At 38.1% G+C, this 23,084-nt stretch overlaps 1 protein-coding gene across 1 annotated transcript in view; it reads right to left on the reverse strand.

Annotated features, from left to right (window-relative positions):
* Positions 1-22,148, reverse strand: part of bcl2b (BCL2 apoptosis regulator b) — a 46,727-nt gene extending 24,579 nt beyond the window's left edge. Inside the window, exon 1 of the mRNA XM_051867908.1 lies at positions 21,033-22,148. Coding sequence (XP_051723868.1) covers positions 21,033-21,527 — 495 coding nt within the window. The 5' untranslated portion in view covers positions 21,528-22,148. The remainder of the gene's footprint in view (positions 1-21,032) is intronic.
* Between the last annotated feature and the right edge of the window lie 936 nt (positions 22,149-23,084).

Genomic DNA, 23,084 nt, shown 5'->3' on the forward strand with positions numbered 1-23,084 from the left:
GCCAACTTCCTGAAAAGTATAAACATTGACACTTTCAACACTGCTCAGTCTGTTCTAGCAATGTTATTGCGGTCCAGTTTGTTAATGTCTGGCTCAACCAATGCCATTTGGGGCAGGAAAAGTGATTATTTTTGCAATTCCGTTTGGATTTTTATACATATCAGTTCATTCCAGTGTGGAATATCACGTCATAATGTCCTATGTATGCTATTGAAATTATTCCAACAAGAAGGTCCTGTTATCAGTGCCACACAGTTGTGTCCAGTAGGTTACTGTTAAGATATGATAACTATGGCACAAGAACTCTTGGCACAATGGTAAAATAAACGTAAAAAGACTTTTATTTTAGAACCTTAATGATAAAGCACAAAAGTAGATATTTTGAAACAACATTGGACCCCAATTTCATTGTATGGCCAAAAAACTTTTGTGAAGAAAGTTATAGGTTTGGAACAACATAGAAACTCTCATTTTGGGGCAAACTATTCTTTTAAGGTACTAATATGCACCATTTATGAGTAAACAGGAACAAAGGTGCACATTTGAGGGTAATGCCCCAGTGACAAGCTAAAGGTAAGTTTTTTGCATAATCCTTTAACAGTGTATCTTGAGAGATCACTTTTACTCATCATCACATGACACAAGCATGGTTTGCTCATTAAGTCAACTCTATCTTGCCAAATGGAACATTTCCCACTTTTAAACATAAAAACGTCTCTAGACATCTCTCCATGGTCCCTCAATGAGATCATGTGTAGACAAGTCTGGGACATAGGAATGTCCACATGATCCAACTGCACATTTTATAGTCTGCCCATTGCATTCTTTAAGGGCAGATAAAAAAAAGAAAAAAGGAGTTCAATGACCTCACCAGCACCCAGCTGATTCCCGTCCAGAGCTCTGCAGAAAGAATGAGAGGAATGCATTGGAGCGTACAAACAAACAATTGCACTTTGTTCCCTGCTGGTATAAGAGGCTTACATTCGGTCCACAGAGAAAGATTCCTCTAGCCACCCTCAAAGGAAGCTCACAGCCCAGTCAGCTAATGTGCATAATTTATTAAAATCTATTAATTTATTAAAAAATACATTAATGCATACATACAATGACTTGAATACACATCTTTGATTTTGAAGTTTCTAAATTAAAATTAATTTTTATATGTTTTGGGGGCCTAAAGTGTCATGTAAATGCCCTGATATCATAATGAAGAAAAAACGCATCAAAAGAAATTCTTGAAAGTTATTAAGTAGCTTGGATTAGGGCTGCTTGATTATTGTAAAGTACTGAAATTGCAATTTGGACTAGTGCAATTTATCAAATTGCTATAGCTGCAATTTAAATAAATAAATATATTGTATGTGCTGTGCATTTCAGAGTGAAGCACAACACACTTGAGCAGCTCATTATCCGCCGAAGTTTTCAGTGTCTCAGTGTGGCTCCATTCGCAGTAAATTCATCTGCAATCTCTGCATCTGCTCTGAGTTTGGGTCACTTATATCATGCATTTGATAACGCAACATGCATCAACCATCTTCCCAAACTTGTAATGAGAAGAGATTATAAACAAAAGAGGGCTCCCTGCAGTTTTCCATTAACATAAAAGTTTTATGGCTCAACATTTGAAAATGAAGAAATTAAGACAACCATAAATATTAGTATCGTAATTTTACATTTAAAAACGAAATTATGATTATATTATTTTTCTGAAACACTTTTAAAAAAAATTACAATGATTTTTACAATTGTTTTTTTAATTTTTACTTTTATTTAATATTTGTATTTTTATAGGTATATTGTTATATAATCACAAAATGTTGGCTAAATTGTGTAGTCCTACAAACAAGCAAATCAAACCTAGATTTTAAATTACATTTTTAAATGCAATCACAATTTTTACCAGAATAAAAAAAGAAAATGTATTGAATAAAACAGGAAATGATATGGAGAGGACCACTGCAGACAAAGCTATAGGCTAGTCTTGTTGCAAAATATCATGTGGGGAAAACTATGAATATTATGAAAACTAAAAATATATATTTTAATCTTGAAAATAACAATTTAGGCATGTACACTCAGATGTATTTAAATTGTAGGGAAATTTTTTTTATTTCAATTAATTGATGGTTACACCACATGACATTTTAAAGCAGTTATATTTAAACTTTTCTTGAAATCAAATAAAAGTTGTTGTTTTTTAAACAAAAATGGCACATTTGCTTTAAAATAGATTTTATTATATTTTCTTTTATCATGGACACTCTTTTCAGAATCAAGTATTCCCATGAGCCATGTAGAAAATATAAATAAAGAATAATCTTAATGATTAGACAAACAAACATCTGCTGATATGTCAGAAAGTCTTGATACTAATGAAGTCAAGGTTGTTTGAAATGTCAGACAGTTCAAAACCTTGAGGCTGAAGTGTTTCCAGATAAGTATTTAACATGGCAACTGGACTGGCTTGCTTAGCATGCACTGGGAATTGAAGTGAACTCAACAGTTGATGGCTTGACAGCTAATTTAGCTGCTGCATCAAACACTGAACATCACAGGACTTACAGAAGCTTAGACTCAAACTCTAAAGTTACAGCGAAACCATGATGCTTTAGAAGTCTCTCAGCACAGGCAGCCACTCCCTGGGTTTCTGTCCATCTAATGTGGTCTGGCAAGTGCATTGTGCACACTTCTCGCTCTGACTTTTATTAAACGGGGCGTTTGTAGTTTGATGAAGGTTCCCCTCCAAAACCACCCCACCCACCGCCTGTTAACATCACCTCAAGATCAAAAAGGGCTAATCGCCGCTATGGCTGCGGTTCACCTTATTAGCTGGTGCCTTCCAACAAACTTTTTGTGATGGTGAACGTGTGTGTCATGCAATATTTTGCAGACATTAAATTAAGGTTAAAAAAAGGACAAAGGTAGGATTGCAGACTATTTTATTTGACTAAGTCAAATAAAAGGGTTTTGTTATATTAAAAAACTTTATTGACAATCAACATACATGGGGGATATTTACAGAAAAACCATGTCTAGACATTGCATTGAGTGCATCCAAAATACGGAGGCTCCAGAGAAGAACATATTCCACCAGTGCAAACCACAAGCTGAACCACCCAAATTATTGCAGCCTGAAACTGGCCATTTGAATAACACTTCCCTGTGCTGAGATCATAAATAATTCAACACGTGTACTTACTAGTCTAACCTCACTTTAAAACCTGCCAAAACTGAATCTCAAGCCTCAAAGATGAACTTCAATCTCAATGCCGCATTATGATCTGAACTGCTCCTTTATTAATTTATTAAGTTAATTCCAAGTTGCTAAAACACAAGCTTTGACGATGTTGTAAAGGAAGCTTGTTACTGCTGATCCTCTTTACAGGACTGTGCTCTCATCCTGTAGCTGACGAGAGACATTTGTCAAGTGTTGGAGAAGAGCTGGTTGTGGAAGTTTGAGGCAAAGTCGAATTGAGGGCCGACAGCATGATATGGAAATGCTGCCTTGGAGCTTTTATCACCTCAGTGTCACGCAGAAAGCATTTGTCACCACTTCAAAACCAATCTGACATTTTCAAGTAATGACTGAAGGAAAGGTTGAAAAATGCCATGAGCTGAAGAAAGATTGGTGGCACTGAAACAAGCCAAGCTGAGTCAAAAAGAACCATCATAAAGTCATCCAAACAAATTCTAGATAATGCTATTTACTTTTTCCATTTTACTGTCTCACATAACTTTTCAAGAATGTAAATTGACAAAAATAATAAATGTTTCTTGAGCACCAAATCAGCATATAAAGAACTGTGCAACACAGAAAACCGGAGTAATGATGCTGAAAATTCGGCTTTGCCATCATGGGAATAAATTATTTTAAAATATATTCAATTAGAAACCAGTTATTTTAAATTGGAATCATTTTTGACTACATATAACAATGCTAATGGCCAAAAACCTCCAATGCAATGCCATGTTTTGATGATACCAGCCAAATATCACCTGATTAGACACGTTGTTCTAATTATCAGAGCCTCAGAACAGTTGGGCATTCCAGATAGACAGATAAAACCTGCAATTGTCTTGCTGTCATGTGGCTATCAGTCTGTGGATGTGTTGAGGTGATCCCTAGGGTAATGCCTGCCAGGCCATCAGATGTGACAGGAGACTAAGGTCCTGCAGGCCATTTGCTCCCCAACACAGCTTGCATGTTACCCAGCGACAACAGAGCATCATTGATTTCACACAGCCTGTCAATCTTGCCATCAGTTCCACTTAAAAGAAATCAAACTGGTCTGTCGCAATTGTTATTGTTGAGCTCTGCTGTTTTTAAATGGGTATAGACTTTATTAATGCTGCAGTCTGTAACTTTTTTGTTAAAAAATTATCCAAAATCAATTTTTGAGCAAGTACATAACCAGCCATTGTTTAAAACTCTCTCCTTACCTTAGCCCGATTCACAACGATAAGCTTGTAATAATGTTTTCTAATTCAGGTGGTACTGGTAGGTTTCCGCGAGAAATTTAAGGATGCCACCATTCGTCTTTGGGTCATTACTTCACATCTGTTTCCATAAAGGAGTCCCAGCTAGTAGGCTATATCGCATGTGAGGATGCTGCAGGTGATGGATCATCTATAGCCTTTTCTCACAGCAGCTGGAATAATTAAACTTATCATTTTGATGGCGGATTGTATGGTATGACAAATTAATGTTAGAGATTAGACTGTACAGAAATTGAAATCTACAGGTAACGCTAATACACACTAAATACATGTAGTCACGCAATGCTGATGTTGTTAACATTAACAATTTGAGAACAAAGTATAACAATAATAATAATTTGCACGGTTTGATGTGATATGAGCTAAGCGATCATTAGATTTAATCACCATTGCTAGCGTGATTTATTATAATGTTTTTTTTCTTCTCAGCTGGTCAGAACAAAAGTAGCAGATTTGTTACTTATTCAGATGACATTTTCCAGTGAAAATTCTTATTTTGGCCATAACAATTCTAATGATTCCAAAGTAAATTACTGACTGTCAGCCACACATTCTCCTCAAAGCATTAGATTTATCCACACTGAGGAGCTGTGCCGATGCACAACCCATGTAAAGATGATAATTTTGCAAATAACTCCAATTGCAGGTTTCAAACAGAGATGGCGACAAAGAGGCAAAACTTACAGACTGCAGCTTTAAAAAAAAATCAAAGTTGCTTCGCAAGTCAGACCTTCAAACATTACTGGTAAAGTCTAAAGCCCAGAACACACCAAGCCGATGCCGACGAACCAGTGGCGACGAAATCAGACTGCGGGGTTGGCTCACGTTGGCTCACATTGGTAGCATCTGGGTCCAAAGTTGCCCTGACACACCAAACCGACGCTCGACACCTGACGGCCAAGTAGCACGGAAATGCCTTTCCGTACCAGCAGGTGGCAGTAGCTGAACAGCCAATCAGAATGATCAGATGGCCCGACTGACTGGTAAGCTCCGACACTGATTCAACATGTCGAATCGGCCAAAAAAAAAGCTGACGAGGACAAACTTCAGCCGACAGTGCGGAACACGCTGAGAAAACTTAGTCGGCCGACGAACAATAACTGCCCGATGGCCGACCGTCAGCTTGGTGTGTTCCGAGCTTAAGAAGAGCTGTACAATTTGGAGGGAGAAAAATCTAAATGAATTTGTCAGATTAAAATTTTGTTATTATATTATGTGATCATATAAAAATATTAAACTAAATAAGAGATACTACTATTGTAATGTTTCACTGCCAAACTAATAAAATGAGTATTTAATAATAGTAATCATAATAATTTTATTTTACAATACAACTGTAAAATCACAATACTACTATTTATGGCTGTCTTAATGTCTTCGTTTTCAAATGTTTGATCATCAAGCTTTTATTTTCACTTTAGAAGACGTTCTGACAACGCTTCTCATTACAAGTATGGGAAGATGGTGGGCACATGCTGTAAACCCAAATGCACAGTATAAGCGACCAAAACTAAGAGATGTTCAGCATTTACTGTGAACCGAAATGCTCTGAGACACTATATATATATACATTTTAAATAATTGCATTTTCTGTTATTTTTCAATTAGTCATGCAGCCCTAAGTCTACGTTTTTTACTATCTTGTTTTCTCTGGTTATTCTCAGTTCAATAATCAGCAGCACAGTGAGTGCAACTATTTCAAGCCACAACACTCTCAATTACCAGTTTCTCTTGATTATTCTCTAATACCTCTAAATCAAAAATATTTTTGTAGCTTATCTTCACATCAAGTAACTCGCCTTATCAACCACGCAAAGTTGCAACAACAGTAGCTGGACTACAAATGACCTTTGCCTTACTGAATTGTTCTCTACATATTCTGGGTCACGCTGGGCATTACTGTGTCAGACCAAACAGTTCACAACCTGATAAGGTAGCGAGGAACAGATATTAATCTCAACGCTCGGGGTTTTCGACAGTTCCACTCATTCACAGTACACTACACACAATGGGATTGAAAAGGTGCACTAATTCACGTTTTTCACACTATGACATTTGGATAGTGTCCTGGGAGCAGCAACACATCTATATTTAGATGCTCTCACATAGCTCTGAATATTTCAAGGCCTGTATAGTCACCTGATACGCGGAGCCAGTGGGATAAGGTAGTGTGCGGTGAGGAGACAGAAACAGACAGCATGACGCATCTTGTTTGAGGGATGGTCATTTAGTGTCAGAGATTAGCCAGCTCATGCATCTTTCAGCAACATGTGTTCAGGCCTGGTTGTGGCCACAGGGAAAGGAGTTTTATTTGTCAGAGTGCCGTCATTGGATGCAAGAACACGTGCGTGTAAGTGTGGGGTAGAACAGATGGATGTGAACAAGTGAAAATGTGACACATAATGACCAAATGCCTCACCATCCAGTTACTTTTAGACAGATGACATAAGGATGTCATCATCTTCATGCTCATATGGACCTGTATCTTAAGGTGCGGTTACATTCACAATATTTCTGTACGATTTTGTAGGGAAAAAAAGTCTATTTTTTGTCTTTTGTTAATCGTATCTCAATGTGTGAAGCACAGCTCATACAGAAGTCACTTTCAAACTAAGCAGCTTTCTTTTGGTGAACACGGCAATTTGGTTGACCAACATTTCGCCCTCACTCGAAACTACTGATCGTACGAATTCCTACTGAAATGACTGGATTTCGCAGCAAAATTTTGCCTAGTAACAGTAAATGTGACTGTACCTTTACACTCTTGCAAATAGTTCCAGGCCCCTCACACCATTATGAGTAGTGATGCACTAAAATACATTTTTAATTTAAATAAAAACTGAAACCAAAAGTAAAGTTTTGGTAATTAAATTTGGGTAATTTTGTTTTCCAAAAGCATCGTTAGCCAACTATAATTTATTATAGTTTCATTGATCTCTGTTAGTAATGATGTAGTCTCGTGTAGACTACATTTCAGACTGACGGCAGAAGGTCTGGACTCTATCGCAGCTTTCAATGGCCAAGGACCGCCCAAGAGGACGTTTGATTGACATGTAACGCAACCAATCACATTTCGTTTTGTTCCGCGTCATGTTTAGGGCGTGAAAATGTAAAGTCGACGTCCCTACAATAACAGACCGGTGTGCATCTAATAAATTATTAATTTAAGAATGTGCAACAATGGAGCTGAGAACTTCACAAATTTTTGAAAATCCAGAGTTTAGTTGATCCTGGTAAGCGCTCATTGTCAGTGTTGTAAATACTACGGCGTTCTTCTTCCACAAGGGGGAAGAAGAACGCCGGACATCCTCCCGGACATCCTGTAGAATTCAACCAACCAGCTGATAACTTCAAAACTCCTGAAGTGTTTCCAGATAAGTGTACCATATGCATCAGACGTTCAGGAATGGTCCGTGGGCGTGACGTCTGAGGCTGAAACTAGTAATGACGTAACTTGCAACCATAGTTGCTTTTGGCAAACGCACCACTAGTTGATAAACCAGTCATAGTACAGTTCTTCGGCAAAGAACCGCCTCTCAATATTTCAGCCAAACCAATTTCACAAATTGCTACTCTATCATCATTTTTGCTCATGTTGAACTTTTTCACACTGCTGACATGTTTACGTGTTGTAGCTTATCCATGTTGTGTGCATGAAATAAACGCTAACACAGTCAAAATGCGCCATCGGAGAAGCACTAACTGTCAAAGATTTTGCCCCTCCAAAACTATTTTAGCGTTTTTTCGGCCGAATATTTTTTGGTTCCTAAAATTTCCAAGTGTGGGTATGCAGGTTGGAGTAATGGGAATGACGAAAGGTTGGGGCGTGGGCAAAAAGGTCTTTAATCATTGGTCGTGAAAGCTGTCTGTCAGGGTGTAGGGTAGAGTTAGGGGTTAGTTTCTGTTGTAGCAATTCACCTTTCGGCACAATTCCTTTTGGCACGCCCATTACTCCAACCTGCAGGTATCTCTGTCTCAAATTTCAGTACATCACTAGTTATGAGCCAACTGCATTGGTTAAATTAAGCCTATCTAGAGTGATTGTACTCAGCATAGACGTTGCATCAAAGAAGCAAATACAAATAGTCTCCTTGCACAGGGTGGAGAGGTGGGCTAAATGTATTTACACAGGAATCACAATCGTGGGAAACAATGTATGACATCCTTAAATATTGATTATTGATTTGTGTGCATTCAAGTAGCCAGTCCAGTACAACTGCTTTCTGTGTTGCGAAGAGTAGGAGCTTACTGAGAGTGGTTTAAAATATACAGTACTGTGCAAGAAATGTTTGTTTTAAGATGGTTATTTATATCTTTTGCTTAAGTGTGCCAGTAGGAAATATCAATTTTAGATTTCCAAACAGATCTCTGTGTGAGCCATCTGTTGTAGGACTTTTTGTTCATACAAAAATCTTGCTGAATTATTACAATATTTCTTGAGTTGCCTAACTGATGGTTTTTAAACTGGGGTCCAGGAATAAAGTGGATATACATGGGTATTTGTACATTAAAAAATATGTATGCTGCCTTTATATTTTAGGAAGGGAGTCGCTCAGAACTGGATCAGTTTTGGGAGTCCTTGGCATTAAAAATTTGAAAACCCCTGCATGGGCTATATGGTTCCTTGGACATTGTTCAGCATATGTCAGATCAGCATATTGGTTCTAGGTATCATCCATCATGGAATCATCCATTGAAGTTATCCTGGTTCATTAAAGAGCTAATATATAGGTGTTTTTATAAACCATAATACCTTTCTAAAACCTTTATTTTAAGGGTGTCAATGCTCATTACCAGCTGACTGCTCATTTTCACATGCTCTAATTCATTTGAATGCATTCACATGCATGTACACACCCGGTTTCACATAGAGCTAAAATAGCCCTGTGAGTTCAGCCGGTTGACCTGGCTGGAGTGATTGTCCACGCACATCCCCACCCAGGGAAGGCCTCTCAGGAAAGCAACACCCAGGTCATCTGCTCTATTTATTTACATTCCTCTGATCGGGAGGATCCCCCGGAGACAGGGCACAGAAATATGCTGTGGAAGGGTGTGGAGCACCTCTGGGACAACACAGGACAGCACCTCCACCAACACCAGGCTATTATCACACACTCACACCATTGTGCTTTCAGAAAAGCACACTATATATGAGAACAATACATTACAGTAACCACGTTCACCAGATTACTGTGTGAGAGGTTGCTACTAAACCATATTTATAGATTTTGTTCTCTGTCCACCCTTCATCAAAATTCATATTTCAGTATTTTCTGGGATTTTGTCAATAATGATAATTAGACAATATTTTGCTGAGTGTGTTTTTGTTCTGGTACCTTGGATGGTTTATGCAAGTTGTGGACAAACAAAATATTATGTCTAAAATGTCACTCACAATATTAACTTCTTGTTTACTGTACTGTTGTATAAATGTAATATCTCATTAGTAATCGTGCTGATTTTCAGGAAAAACAGCACTATTCAGGAAAAATGCATGTGTGATGTTGCTTAACTACATATGCAGTGACATCACTTTCCCGCCGGAACATGCCCCCTCAGCGTGGGCAAAAAAGCCTGCTGCATAACTGGATTTAATAGGGGAAACAGTGAAAACGCGAGTAAAACACAAGTAAAACAAACAATTAAACTAAAAGTTGGACTCAATAGTGTTCCTGTTACAACTTACCAAAGATCCAATAATCCATGGATATTGACATGCAGCCAGGAATCATGTTTCCAGACATGCCTGATTTCGACGCCGGAGAAATACATAAAGCAAATTCGCCTGTGAACGCTTTATATAAATACAATATAGGTAGGTCTAAATCTTGGTGATCACTTATATCAATGTCATAACATCCAGTCCTAAAACTTGGACTGTCCACTAGTTCACTTGTTTCTGTGATCCATTTGATTCTCTTTTCTTTAGCTTTTGGCTGTCTGTAAAAATATACCTCAGATTTCTTGTCAAATCTATTTGTACAGTCAATCGCACAGCTCTTTTCCATTTGAATGTGTTTTATAAACCCAAGGCTGCCACTCAGTCTTTTTGCCACTCAGTGGGTGTAACCGCAGTCGCTCCAGCCAACGGTGAAGTCACCTGCATACCCTCTAAATCATACTACAGGGGTGCCCAATCCTGTTCCTGGAGACCTACCTTCCTGCAGATCCAACTCTGATCAAACACACTTGTCTGTAATTATCAAGTGCTCCAGAAGATCTTAATTAGCTGGTTCAGTTGTGTTTGATCAGGGTTGGAGCTGAACTTTCCAGGAAGTTAGATCTTCAGGAACAGGATTGGGCACAATTTTTAAGACAAAAACTACATTATATAGCACACAGTGAAATAGCACATCATTAAAACAACAACTGTGATATTTTTGTTGACAATATATATCGCACACCTCTAGTCGGAATGCAATTTAACATATTACAGATATTAACTGCATTCTCAGTGTTGCCACACGAGGTGCACTATCAAGAACAGCATCACATCTGCCTTTTTTCTAAGGGTCAGTTTTACGGTCAACTAACATCATGGCGGAGTAACAGTGTGAAGAGAATATTGCTGAGCAAGTTAGTTCAAATTAGTTAAGTTGTCGACATGCTTACTGACATGTTTATTCAATGATAAAACAAAAACATTCTTCAAAATATCTATTTTTATGTTCTGCTGAAAAAATAAAGTCATATAGGTTTGAAACAACAAGGGTCAAGACAAGTCAAGTCACCTTTATTTATATAGCGCTTTACACAATACAGATTGTTTCAAAGCAGCTTTACAGTGATAACAAGAAAATGATTCAATGACGCAAACAGTTCATTTCGGCTGTACAGCAGCTCTAAAAGAAAATAGTGTCAATGTTCAGCTGAAGTCAGTTCAGAGTTCCATTCTAAAGATTAATTATTAAATTAGTTAATTTTATCTATAAAGCAGCTTTGTAGAAAACAGTGATGTCATTGTCCAGCTCAGTTCATTTCTCATCTAATAGTGTCAGTGTAGTCAAATCAATAATATTGCTGAATATTAAGTGTCCCCAACTAAGCAAGCCAGAGGTAACAGTGGCAAGGAACTCAAACGCCATCAGGTGACAGAATGGAGAAAAAAATCCTTGGGAGAAACAAGGATCGGTCAGGGGACCAGTCCTCCTCTGGCCATGAGGGTGAGTAAATGATGAATTTCCATTGCTGAATGTACTATTCCCTTAAATATAGGCTATACATTGAGGTTGTATGCTTGCAACACATTCATATCTGCATTTGAGTACTTTAGAGTATGTTTTTGGCCTTAGAGCATGTCTGTGTATCTAGCAAATTGGCATCATAAGACGATGTTAGATGTTAGAGACATAGGTCAATATTAGGACATGACTTGCTAAAAGGTACATGCAGAGCAACAGAGGAAAACATGTTGACAGTTAAGGTAGAATGTTTGAAATATTTGAAATTGTCCTTGTAGAGTTACTGGAGTTCATGGAGCATTTGCTCATGAAGGACGACAACAATTCTGCCACAAATTGTCAGGTGTAAATCTGAAGCATCTAAAGTGCTGCATTCATTTCGGTCCGGTATTACAGTACCTGTGCGAAACAGTGCATAAAAGAGACACATATTCTTGTTTGTGTCTTGCGACAATTGTTACACTGAATGGATTCCTTATTCCTTTTGGCTAAGTTAGTAGGAAATGTTTCTGAGATCACCAGCACTCTGTTGATGAGCGTAAACACAAGGGCAGATGGTAAGTGACTGCAGCTCCGGTAAGAGGACCCTGTAAGGGGAAAACTTGGCCAGATTTTGAACTTTAATGAACTGAGCTCTGGCTAGTCTGAGAGTGTGAAAACATTCACACAGGACTAAAGTATACATTTACTCATGAGGAAAGATCGCACACTACCATTTATTTACTATATACTATACAGAAAATGTTTCTTCAAACACTGTTTCTGGACCATTTTTGTTTTGCTAACCATAGGAAAGTCTGTCATTTTCACCGGAAGATGGAGTTTAAAAAATTAAAGGTATAGTTCACCCAAAAATCAAAATTTTATGATCATTTACTCACCCTTAAGTTGTTCCAAACCTTTATGAGTTTCTTTGTTCTGTTGAACACAAAAAAAATACTATGGAAGTCAATGGCTACTGTCTAGTTTCCAACATTCTTCAAAACATCTTCTTTTGTATTTATTTTGACAATGACATTGGACCCCATTGATTTTCATTGTAGGGACACTGAGTCATTCTTCAAAATATCTTCTCTTGTGTTCTCCAGTAGAAAAAAAAGACATCCAGGTTTGAAATAACATGAGGGTGAGTAAATGATCACAGTTTTCATTTTTGGGTAAACTATCCCTTTAAATCAAATATAATTATCCTGAGTTACCAACTGAGAACCAACTGAGCAATAAAATTTTAACCAAAAGTTATACATGTGATGCCAATTGCTCATTTTCCATAAAACTTCCAGTTATTCTAAGAACAGTCCATATACGGTTCACTTTCAGTGTCTGGAAGGACATGACGTGAAACATGTGATGTGAAAGGCAGCCCAAGGACTTCTTCCACTCTTAACTTTCATTAGTGGCTCTCCACTTCCATGTGGCTTTTGTTCCACTCTCATATCCCCCTAGCAAATAAATCAGAATGATAATCTTTTACAGAAGCATCTAAAATAAGAACTGCAGGAAGTTCTCGTCAGTAATAGTTCTATTGATAAAAAGAGTCATACTGACGACAAAATGTGAAACATACAACCACACAACGGAAACAAGGGTAAGAGTCAGTAATACCTGGATAGAGGTATCCGTCAGCATTCCCATTCATCTCAGTTGCTGACACATGGCACCTGCATACTGACAGTTTTGGCACGTCATAAATTCCATGTGACTGAGTCTCAGGACAATTCGTGCATTCAAGTCATGTCAAAAAGATTGTATTTACGTGTTGAATGCACATGAACGGTGCATTGGGAAATCCATAACTCCAGAACTTTCTCTAAAGGGGGGGTCTAATGCTATTTTATGCATTCTGACTTATTTACACTGTTAAAGAGTTGGATTCTCATGCTAAACATGCAGGTCAAAGTTTCAAAACACGAGTTGGACGTATGAAGGAGTATTTCTGTGGCAAATATACTACTACCGGTTGTGGACATGTTTCGCCATTTTTTTTTCAGAGTATGGCCCTTTATCACGTAATAAAGGGCGGAATTCCTTGTATAGGCACTTCTCCCTGATAAGCGTGCCCACACACATCACCCAGAGCAAGCCTCCGAAATGAGACGCAGCTCCTGTCTCCGAAGGAGTGTGTTTTTGGTTGTGAGGTAAAGATTACCTTTTTCAGCTTCCCAAAGAACCCAGCATTAAGGAAATAGTGGATGAAGTTTGTTTTTCCAGGGCAGCAACGGAGTTGCACACGTATGTTTGTTTGTTCCCGGAATTTCTGTGATGAATGCTTTGTAAACAAGTCCCAGTTCAGCGCTGGATTTGCAGATCGTGTGAGTAAAGCTGCATCAGATGTCTGTGTTTTGTTGGCAATCGGCACGCAAGTGCATATAATGTAAACAGCATAAACGTTTTTGTTCCCTTTTTATTTATAAGGATGTCGCAGCTTGCAGACGATCTCTACGCAAAAGCTGCGTGCACTCGTGACTCTTTAGCTCTGCCCACGGCAGGCACGCCTCCAGGAGCTCGGTACAGCGTATGTATCTTTTATAGATGTTAAAACTACTCTATACGTACTTAAGATTAATATGAGATTGGCAGAAACTGTGTGTGATGGCCCCCCTTTAAAGGCACAATATGTTGCTAGAGGTCGCTTATTCAAAACAAAGGCGTAGCTTGATTACGCTGTGAATGAGTGTAGATTCATGGGAGTTGTCGTCTTTACCTCTACAGCCAATGGAAAGGAATCCGACGAAACTAAGATAGTGTTGTTCACTTCATGTAAGTGTCCTATAAAATATGGTTACCAAATGATAGATCAGAATCAGAATGAGCTCAAGTTGTAATTGCTGCCTAGCACATTCATTGTGTCTGCTTAAATACATAGTTCTGTCATGAAACTCTAGATGGAGCAGGCTGATCCTTAACTCAATCTTCTTGCAATCACGTCATTCTCTTTAGGGCACAGCTGATTGGTTCCTGCTGTATCAGTAGCCAATGAGCTTGCTGCTCGACCTTCAAATACTTGGTCAGCATTTGCTGTAGCAGGTGCGGCACGCTTTCAGAAACCCTCCACCTTCACCAGCTCCACCTGTATAGATCTGCAGGGGGTAATTCATGTATTCTATATTGTACAGCAGCAGCAGCATGTCTTACTTGCTCACAGCAGTGTGTTGTGTATGTATTGGCAGTAGCAAGTTCTGTACTTGCTCTGCAGCAGCCGCAATAACAGCAGCAGTGTAGCAGATCTTTTCCGCCAAGACCAAACATATCAACATTGTCATATCCATTACAATGCCAAACACTCTGAGAGTTGTCATGACAGAACTGAACACATGAAGTTAACTAACTACATAACATGTACTATATTATAGCTGTATATTACTGCCATATGGACATTACTTTGATACACGTCGCTGACTGATAACAGAATACTTCCTAAATTGTAACATTGAACGTATTTTCAATGTAAAACTACTTTGAAACAATGTGCATTGTGAAAAGCGCAATACAAATACAAATTGAACTGAACTGAACTGAACTGAATAAAAACAAAAGCACAACTGATGTGCATTCTTTCTTCATTCTTTTGTAGAAGTAGAGTTAAAAAGCTTGCCGAATTCTTTGTAGAAAAGGTACATCGGCATCTAGCTCTTACCAAAGTGACTTGAACATGCCTTGCCAAATCATAAATAACTTCCTAGGAGTACTTGAATGCACCAAAAGACAATGCTGTCAAGCTGATCGCACCACAAGTACACAGTCAAGCTCTTCACTAGCGAAAACTTTACACCTCCAAAATAAAATAAAAAACATCTCATTTCATTGATATCAGTCATATAATTGGCTTACTTATTCAAGTGACAAAGACACAGAGGTTGCCATCTCCTTCTTAGATAAGAAAGTCTCAGGCATTGGCATATGCTGACACATTAAATGGTTTGTGAATAGCGTTTCTTTAAAAAAAAATAAAACTGATCCTGAGACATTTCGGGCTTGACACCGAAGAGAGCCTACAATGGGCCGTGTGTGTTGAGTATTAAACCACCTCTCTGTCAATCCTCCATTGCCCTCATCACCTCTGCAGGTGTGCTCTCCCAGAATCTTCATTGAAACTGATAGCAAATGAAGGAATAACTTAAAAGGGCAGTCCTGAAATCCCCCTTTTAAAGACACAAGCAAATTCCAATCAGCTCTCTCCAACTAAATGTCAGGGCTCTTTTGCAAAGTCACGTTATTAGCAGACAGCAGATCCTTGACGTGTGCATGGCCCGATGGCACGCGATCTCCCTAGGCTGAACCTGGATCAGCAGGCTGAAGTGTATAATTTAAGAGCCGAGCAGCTGCCAACACAGCACGTCATGCAGCATTTACTGTCACGTCGCACAAATAAACACAGGTGCTGCTCACGTGGGCTTCAGGCGCATTACCTTGTCAGTCTGCAGGAGGCATGTCTAGCCCATTTGGCACAGAGTTCAGAGAAGTGCAATGGTGTCCAACATGAAATTAGAGGAGAATAGGGTAGTTAAACCCTGGATCAAATAGGCTAAGCGTTCATTTTCAGAGGTTTTAACTGTTTAAGCTATCTAAACTTACTGTTTGACCAAACATTTAGAAAAAGTTCAAAGGGAAGCTCCAAAAAACAGCATTTATTTTAAATCCAAATCTTTTGTAAAATTATAATTGCCTTTTTCTGTTACTTTTGATAAATGTAATGCTTCTGTGATGAATAAAAGGATCAATGTCACTCAAATTCTGTGGCCGCATTTGGGCTATTGACTACTTTCGAAAGAAAGAAAAAAAGCGCCATTTTGTTATATTTTTGGTATACATTTTGGTGTATTTTTGTTATATAGGGTTGTCAAAGTTAACTACATATGTGTTCTTGAATGTATTTATTGTGAAAAGCTCTTTAAAATAAAATTTTAGTTTAACTAAAAATGTTTCTCTTTAGTTTTATACATACAACGTCATTCCAATAGTGGGTAGATAATTTTAAAAAAATAAAGCAATAATTTGCTTTTGCTTCAGTACAGTAAAATCATGCTCTTTGAATTCATGATTTTTCCATTACATATAGATAAAATATTTGGAAAAACCCTACGTTCAGCCATCGATAAGAGTGTTGTACTTTCGGTACTCCGGTTAACTCCAGTACTCAGTTCCATTTCATTAAATCCTGAAGATTTTACCCCAGAATCAGCGCAAAAAAGTCCACAGATTTCTTCTAGGCCAAGATGAGAACAATCACTCTGTGTGGGAAGATTGGAACGCACTGGCCAATGTATAATTGAAACAGACTGAAAAATATATAGAATATGACTCAAGGTGTTATTTGCCGAATGCAGGCTTATACTGTCTACAAGCACACGGTGAATTACAGGACAAAGTAAGACAGTAGGTTGTTGTTGAGAACCAGACAGCAAGGTAAACAAACACAGTCTTGTGATGCAGCTAGATAAAAAATTTAAGTGTACTGGGCAGGACAGCAGACTCAACAACATAAACCCACAAATGACACCTATTTTTAAGTCTCGAGTTCAACAGGAAACAGAAGGTAGGCTGATTTGAGAGCACACGCGTTGCTCTCGCCTGTCCAAATGTCACCATTAAGGTTAATGAGCCTGCCACCTCCATCACTGCTTTTAGAGCAGGGCGGAAAAATATAAGCCCTGGCGGGATTTATAGTAGCCTATCTAGTTGCCCACGTCGCAGCAATCTAGTAAACTTGATTCTTTTTATAGAAAACCACAATAGTGGTCTCAGACACTATGATGTCAATACCTCTATTCCTATGAATAATTACAGAACAACATGTTTACAGTGTATGATAATCTTTAATACGTCACAGGCAGCTACCTGTGCGTATATTGGAATAAGTAATCATTTCATGAATTTTCACTGTGCCACTTTAGTAAATGGATATGCTAGTCATTTTAGCTGTCACGTCTTTGACAACGTCAACCGCAATGAATATGGGCAACAGGATATGATGTCACACAGCTTCTGTTTTTATAAATAATAAATTATGAATTTAGAGTTCATTTTGGGTTTCTAAACTGAAATCCAGAAAGCGGGGTGGTAGATGATTGATATAATTCTGATATATGTAATTTGATAGCACTTTAGATGGCACTTATTTTATGCAAAATAATTGAATACTCATATTTTTTTTACATTTTTTAACATATTTATTATGAATTAAGAAAGATCGATAGATTTGGGGAACTAAAACTTCTGTTGATCAGCCAATTGGGCAAAGTAATCAACTGATTCTGATGATCTTATAATGGCCAAATGTCAGCTGATTAATCGTCCTAGTGATACATTAGTTTAGTAATAATTATAAATAACAACTGATAATAAATTCTAAACGTTATAATGCTACACTATCTACTCTACAGCATCCTTGGAAAACTTTAAAGTTGTATTTTTTTTGTATTGAGCCACTAAACTTTAGATCATCCATTAGTCAATTATCCTTTCACTACATGAATTGGCAGTTTAGAGTTCACAAAACAGCTTTTGTACATAGCAAAACACGCTTGCATACCCATTCTGTTGTGTTCTCATGTGTATGAATGGAAGTGAATGAAACCAACTGTAACAGCCCATTATTTAGAGAACATGGCATTTCATACACCTTTGACATAAAATAGACACTGACACTGAGAAATGTCAAAAGCAAAATGCTATTTAGGCAGAAATTGGATCCAGCTGGTAAAACAGGATCTCCAACATGTGGACTGTCAATTGTAAAAAAAAAAAAAAAAAAAAAAAGTTTATAAGATTAACCAGCAACTGAACAGCATCAGTTAAATAATAAAAAAACGGCTACTCATGATGATGCTACACTGATACTACCTGAAATAAACACGCAATGTGGAAGGCTGAAGATTAAACAAGATTTTTTCATTTTTATCATCCGTCAAAAGAAAATCTTATGTACGATCACTTAGGATTATTTGTTTGTTTAAATCTCTAAGTATGAGCGTCAGTAGTAATAGTGATGCATCTTGCATTAGAAAACACCAAGACATTTCTTATATTTGCAGTATTTCTACTGTTGAATACTGCAGCCAGTTGTCACAGTGACTCGGGTGTATATTACTGTACGTTGTTCTGGAAAGAAATAAGTAAATAGAGGAACTCTTCCCTGATGTTCAGGTCAGAGAATCTGTAATCCTTTGATATGTGTCAGAAGTTTCCACATTCAAAAGGTCAGGACTCGAGGGGAATGTTAAACTTTCCTTCCTTAAAGATGAAATGTAGCCTTTGAATTATTGATGAATGCCCTGTGGACACAGTGCTTTGAATTATGCACATCCACATTAAGTCTTTGTTCTAAAACACTAACTACTAAATATAATAATGTTGCGGTCCACAGCAGAACAGAGATGTGGAGAATGCAGCCAGAGTGAATGAATGAGGGGAAGTTCTGGATGACCTTACTCATCTAATGTTTAAGTCCTGTACCAGACCACAAGTTCCCGCTCATTTATGATTGTCACCTTACAGTTCAAAGCGAGTTCATTATTGAAAGGTCATATTCTGAATCGCCATTCAAAAAAAAGCAGCATGTCTCTTGAGTTCCTCCTCAACACCAGAAAGTCTGAGACTGAATGGCATGCTAGTTTACAGCTTACTGAATACTGATCAGTATTTTTCACACATTGTTGCAGCACCTCTCTTCCCAGTCTGTCTACTTAGGCTTACGATGCTTTTGAAAAATGCAACTCTGTTTAGTTCCTGCCTCTATGAAGCCCCTACGTCTGAAAAGCCCCATGTGCTCTGATTGGTCGGCTGGATCAGTGTGTTGTGACTGGTCAACCACTTTGAACATGTTTTGGAAACGTCACGCCCCTTACCATCACTGCGAGTTTCAACACACTACTAACGTAACTCAACCAGGCGTCTGCGCTTTATTTGGGCGGGAATTATTTAAATGAGGAATTTTCTGATGTGTACGTTTGTGGAAGAAAACTCAAGACTACAATCGAGGCGTAGCTTTGCGGACCTTGTAACTTTACATTTTTCATGCTCAAACAGCAACATTACACAATAAAGAAAGTTGAAAATGTAAAAAAGCATAATAGGTCCTCTCATTGGTTGCATATTTAATTTGGTGAGTGGCTTTGTCTTTTACATCATGTTTTTGCATTTTTATTGTAATTTAATTTAATTTATTAACCATCAACAAAAAAATAAAGTGTGTAATTTCCACTAAATGGAATTGTTTTCTAAAACCATTCCTGAAGACTCCCAAACTGTGAAAATGAAAGGTCAAGTCAAATGCATTGCATTGTGAGATGCAGTACTAATGCATATTTTAGCAAATGTAGTAGGATATTCTATGCAGAAAATTAGCATATAGTACATATGTGCTACTGAAATAGACTTATATGGTCACCAGAGAGAAGCCTGTTGCTTCTTTGGAAGATCATTTATGACAGTTTGAATAAGAATTATGATAAAACATAAATAAAAACTGAAACATGCACGGATGGATTATTTAAATAGCATGCATTTAGAAAATAGATTATAGACAGAGTTTTCATTTAATGCCAACTTTCTACTGGTTATTTACAAAAAAATATTTTATGAATTAATACAAAAAACATAAAAAAATGTACCACAATAATAATAAAAAATAACTTGTATATTGTTGCCTACCCAAACTCTTTGTGCCAACCATGCCTGTGCTGAAGGTGGTTGGCATGATTACACAATATTTAAGAATTATTTTGTAAGACTGAATTTGAGTTATGTTATTGTCTGTTCAACCAGAGACACTTAACAGAAAATGAAAAGTGTCACATGATCCAATCCCTTCAACTGTCAAAATACATTAACTTTATGTACTAAACTATAGAATTTTCAGTTCAGAATTTTGGTTGTGCTAACCTGGTATTCCAGGTACACCTGGGCAGATCAGTGATGCTTGAACAATATCATAACAAGCTGTACCATTGCACTTAGGACAAGACTAGCCCAGGGTAATTTAAAACACATGATTTAGTGAGTAAATATCAGATATAGCATATCTCATATAACTGGTTGCTGTAGGCCTATAAGACTAAACATCCTCCTGTTTGCATGAGTCAACAGCAGTTCCTGAAAGTTCCGCACAAGGAACCACACCTTCAGCTCTGCAGACAGCAGCTGTCATTGATGGCTTCACGTAACAAGACTGGCCGCGGAGGCGTGAGAGGGGTGTGACAAAACGCCGCAGCTCATTGGCTACGGAATTTAACGAAAGTGCTATCGGCCAATCAGAGAACGCGCAAGGCGTCGAACGCGTGATGCCATGAGCAGAGGCGGAGCAAGCGACGCTGCGTCTTCGGACGTGAGGTATATATTGAGTTAATTACATACCCAGCCACCGTTCTCCTGGATCCAGCCGTGCAGCGGCCCGTTCAGATATTCCGTCATCCAGCCCGCAATGTTATCCACCTGCGCCGTCATCTCCTTGTTCACGCATTCGACACAAACGGTCCCTCCAAACTCGAAAAAAGCGATGATTCTGCCCCAGTTCACGCCGTCCCTGAACAGCTCGTCTATGACTGCGGTGAAGCGCTGATGCGCCGTGATGGACGTGAGATGCAGCTGTTTGGACATCTCCGCAAAGTCCGACTGATATAACCGCTCCAGTTCATCCCCAGCCTCCCGCAGCACCTTATGAAGAGCGCTGAACGGGTCGTGACGGGAGCTGGGAGAGACGCCGCTGTCCTCCTGCCTCCCCATCATCAGTCCATTCGAGACGCTGTCATCGTGTCCATTCACTTCCCAAACGTATCCCTTCTTCCAGAGCTTATGGTGGATGTACTTCACCACTATACTGCGGTTATCATACACAATCTCTTGTGCCATATCGACCTGTAAATATCGCTAAATAACCTCAGTATCAATGTGATCTTAATCCAGGCGCATCTTCATAACATCAATGCAATGCAGCAACTGATTTTAGATAACTGCAAATCCTTCAAACGGTCAACTTACTGCATGTTGCCTCACTTGAAACTGCAAGTTGCAGCAGTGAATCCACCAGTGCTTCGGTGTAGAAAAACGCCCACTTTCTGTTCCCAGCAGAAAATTCCAGGCATGTATGAAGAGGATTTAAGCATCTTCCTCCATATCAGAAAAAACAAACATAACGTATAAGCATGGGTGAGAAAGTCTCTGGTGTTTTGAGTGGGAATCGCGCGCAGTAAGTCATCGTTTATTCGTGTAAAAGAGTCCAGAACTGCGGGAGACGGAAGAGGCTGGTCGCCGAATGTTCACGCGCACTTGTGAGTTTCTTCTCGCGCGGAGCGGCTAGTGTGAAGAGAGACTTTCACAGTGGTGTCTGCTGTCGAATTAAGTCTTTACGCGAAAGGTTATCGGGTAACAGTTGTGTCTCTGTGTAAGTTGAGTGTTTAGAGGCGTCTGCTGTACGCAGTGGCTCCATATGCAGTCAGACTGCCCCCTTCATAGAGAGGCGTTTCCTGTGCGACGTCACTCATTCACACTAATGTGCGCGTGAAGTGCAAATACCTCGCTCATTTTATACTCTTTTTAGCATTTTAAAATTATAATAATTAAATAAATTGATTAAATATAAAAAGTATAACATCTTTATATAAAAATAAAATATTTATTATTATAATATAATATTTATTATATCTTCACAGTGGGCTTTAAAATTGAGTACGATTTTACACTTCTGCTTCTACGTCACTAATCAAATAAGCAATTTGTGACACTGATCATGTGAACTCTTGTGCAGACAGTCAGATGTTATTGCTTTCTGAAGCACAATATGCTTTATGAATCATTTTCAAATCATGCTGTAGAACATGATCATCTGTTTGAACTTGTGGAGTTCAAGCAGTTTGAGTGCAGTCTCAAGCAAGTAAGCACTATGAAACTCACTATAAATTTTTACTTGAATTATTTTCATATCATTTATAATGGGGGAAAAATAATTAAAAAACAAAACAAAAGAGAAGCTTTTAATACTGGTCTTTTGGATGTTTCTGTATATTATATAGTATCATATTATATTATTATCATATTGGCCACACCTCTAAACATCAGGTATCACAAACAGTCCAGGATGTTATCTTTAATATACACAGAACATAAAATAGTGGAATGTATGCTTTCAGAGACCAACAAAAACATATTTATATGGATATTAAATTGACTGAGGACTGACTCTGTACAAGCAGAGTAATCAATAATTAGTGCTGTCAAACGATTAATCGCATCCAAAATAAGTTTGTTTACATATGTGTGTGTGTGCTGTGCATATTTATTATACACTGTATATATACACACACACACACACATGCGTGTATATATTTAACAAAAATATATTTATATATACATAAATATTTCTTAAATATATATATGTGTGTATGTGTGTTTATATATACATAATAAATA

Source organism: Ctenopharyngodon idella, chromosome 2, assembly GCF_019924925.1.
Source record: "Ctenopharyngodon idella isolate HZGC_01 chromosome 2, HZGC01, whole genome shotgun sequence".
NCBI classification, from domain to species: Eukaryota; Metazoa; Chordata; class Actinopteri; order Cypriniformes; family Xenocyprididae; genus Ctenopharyngodon; species Ctenopharyngodon idella.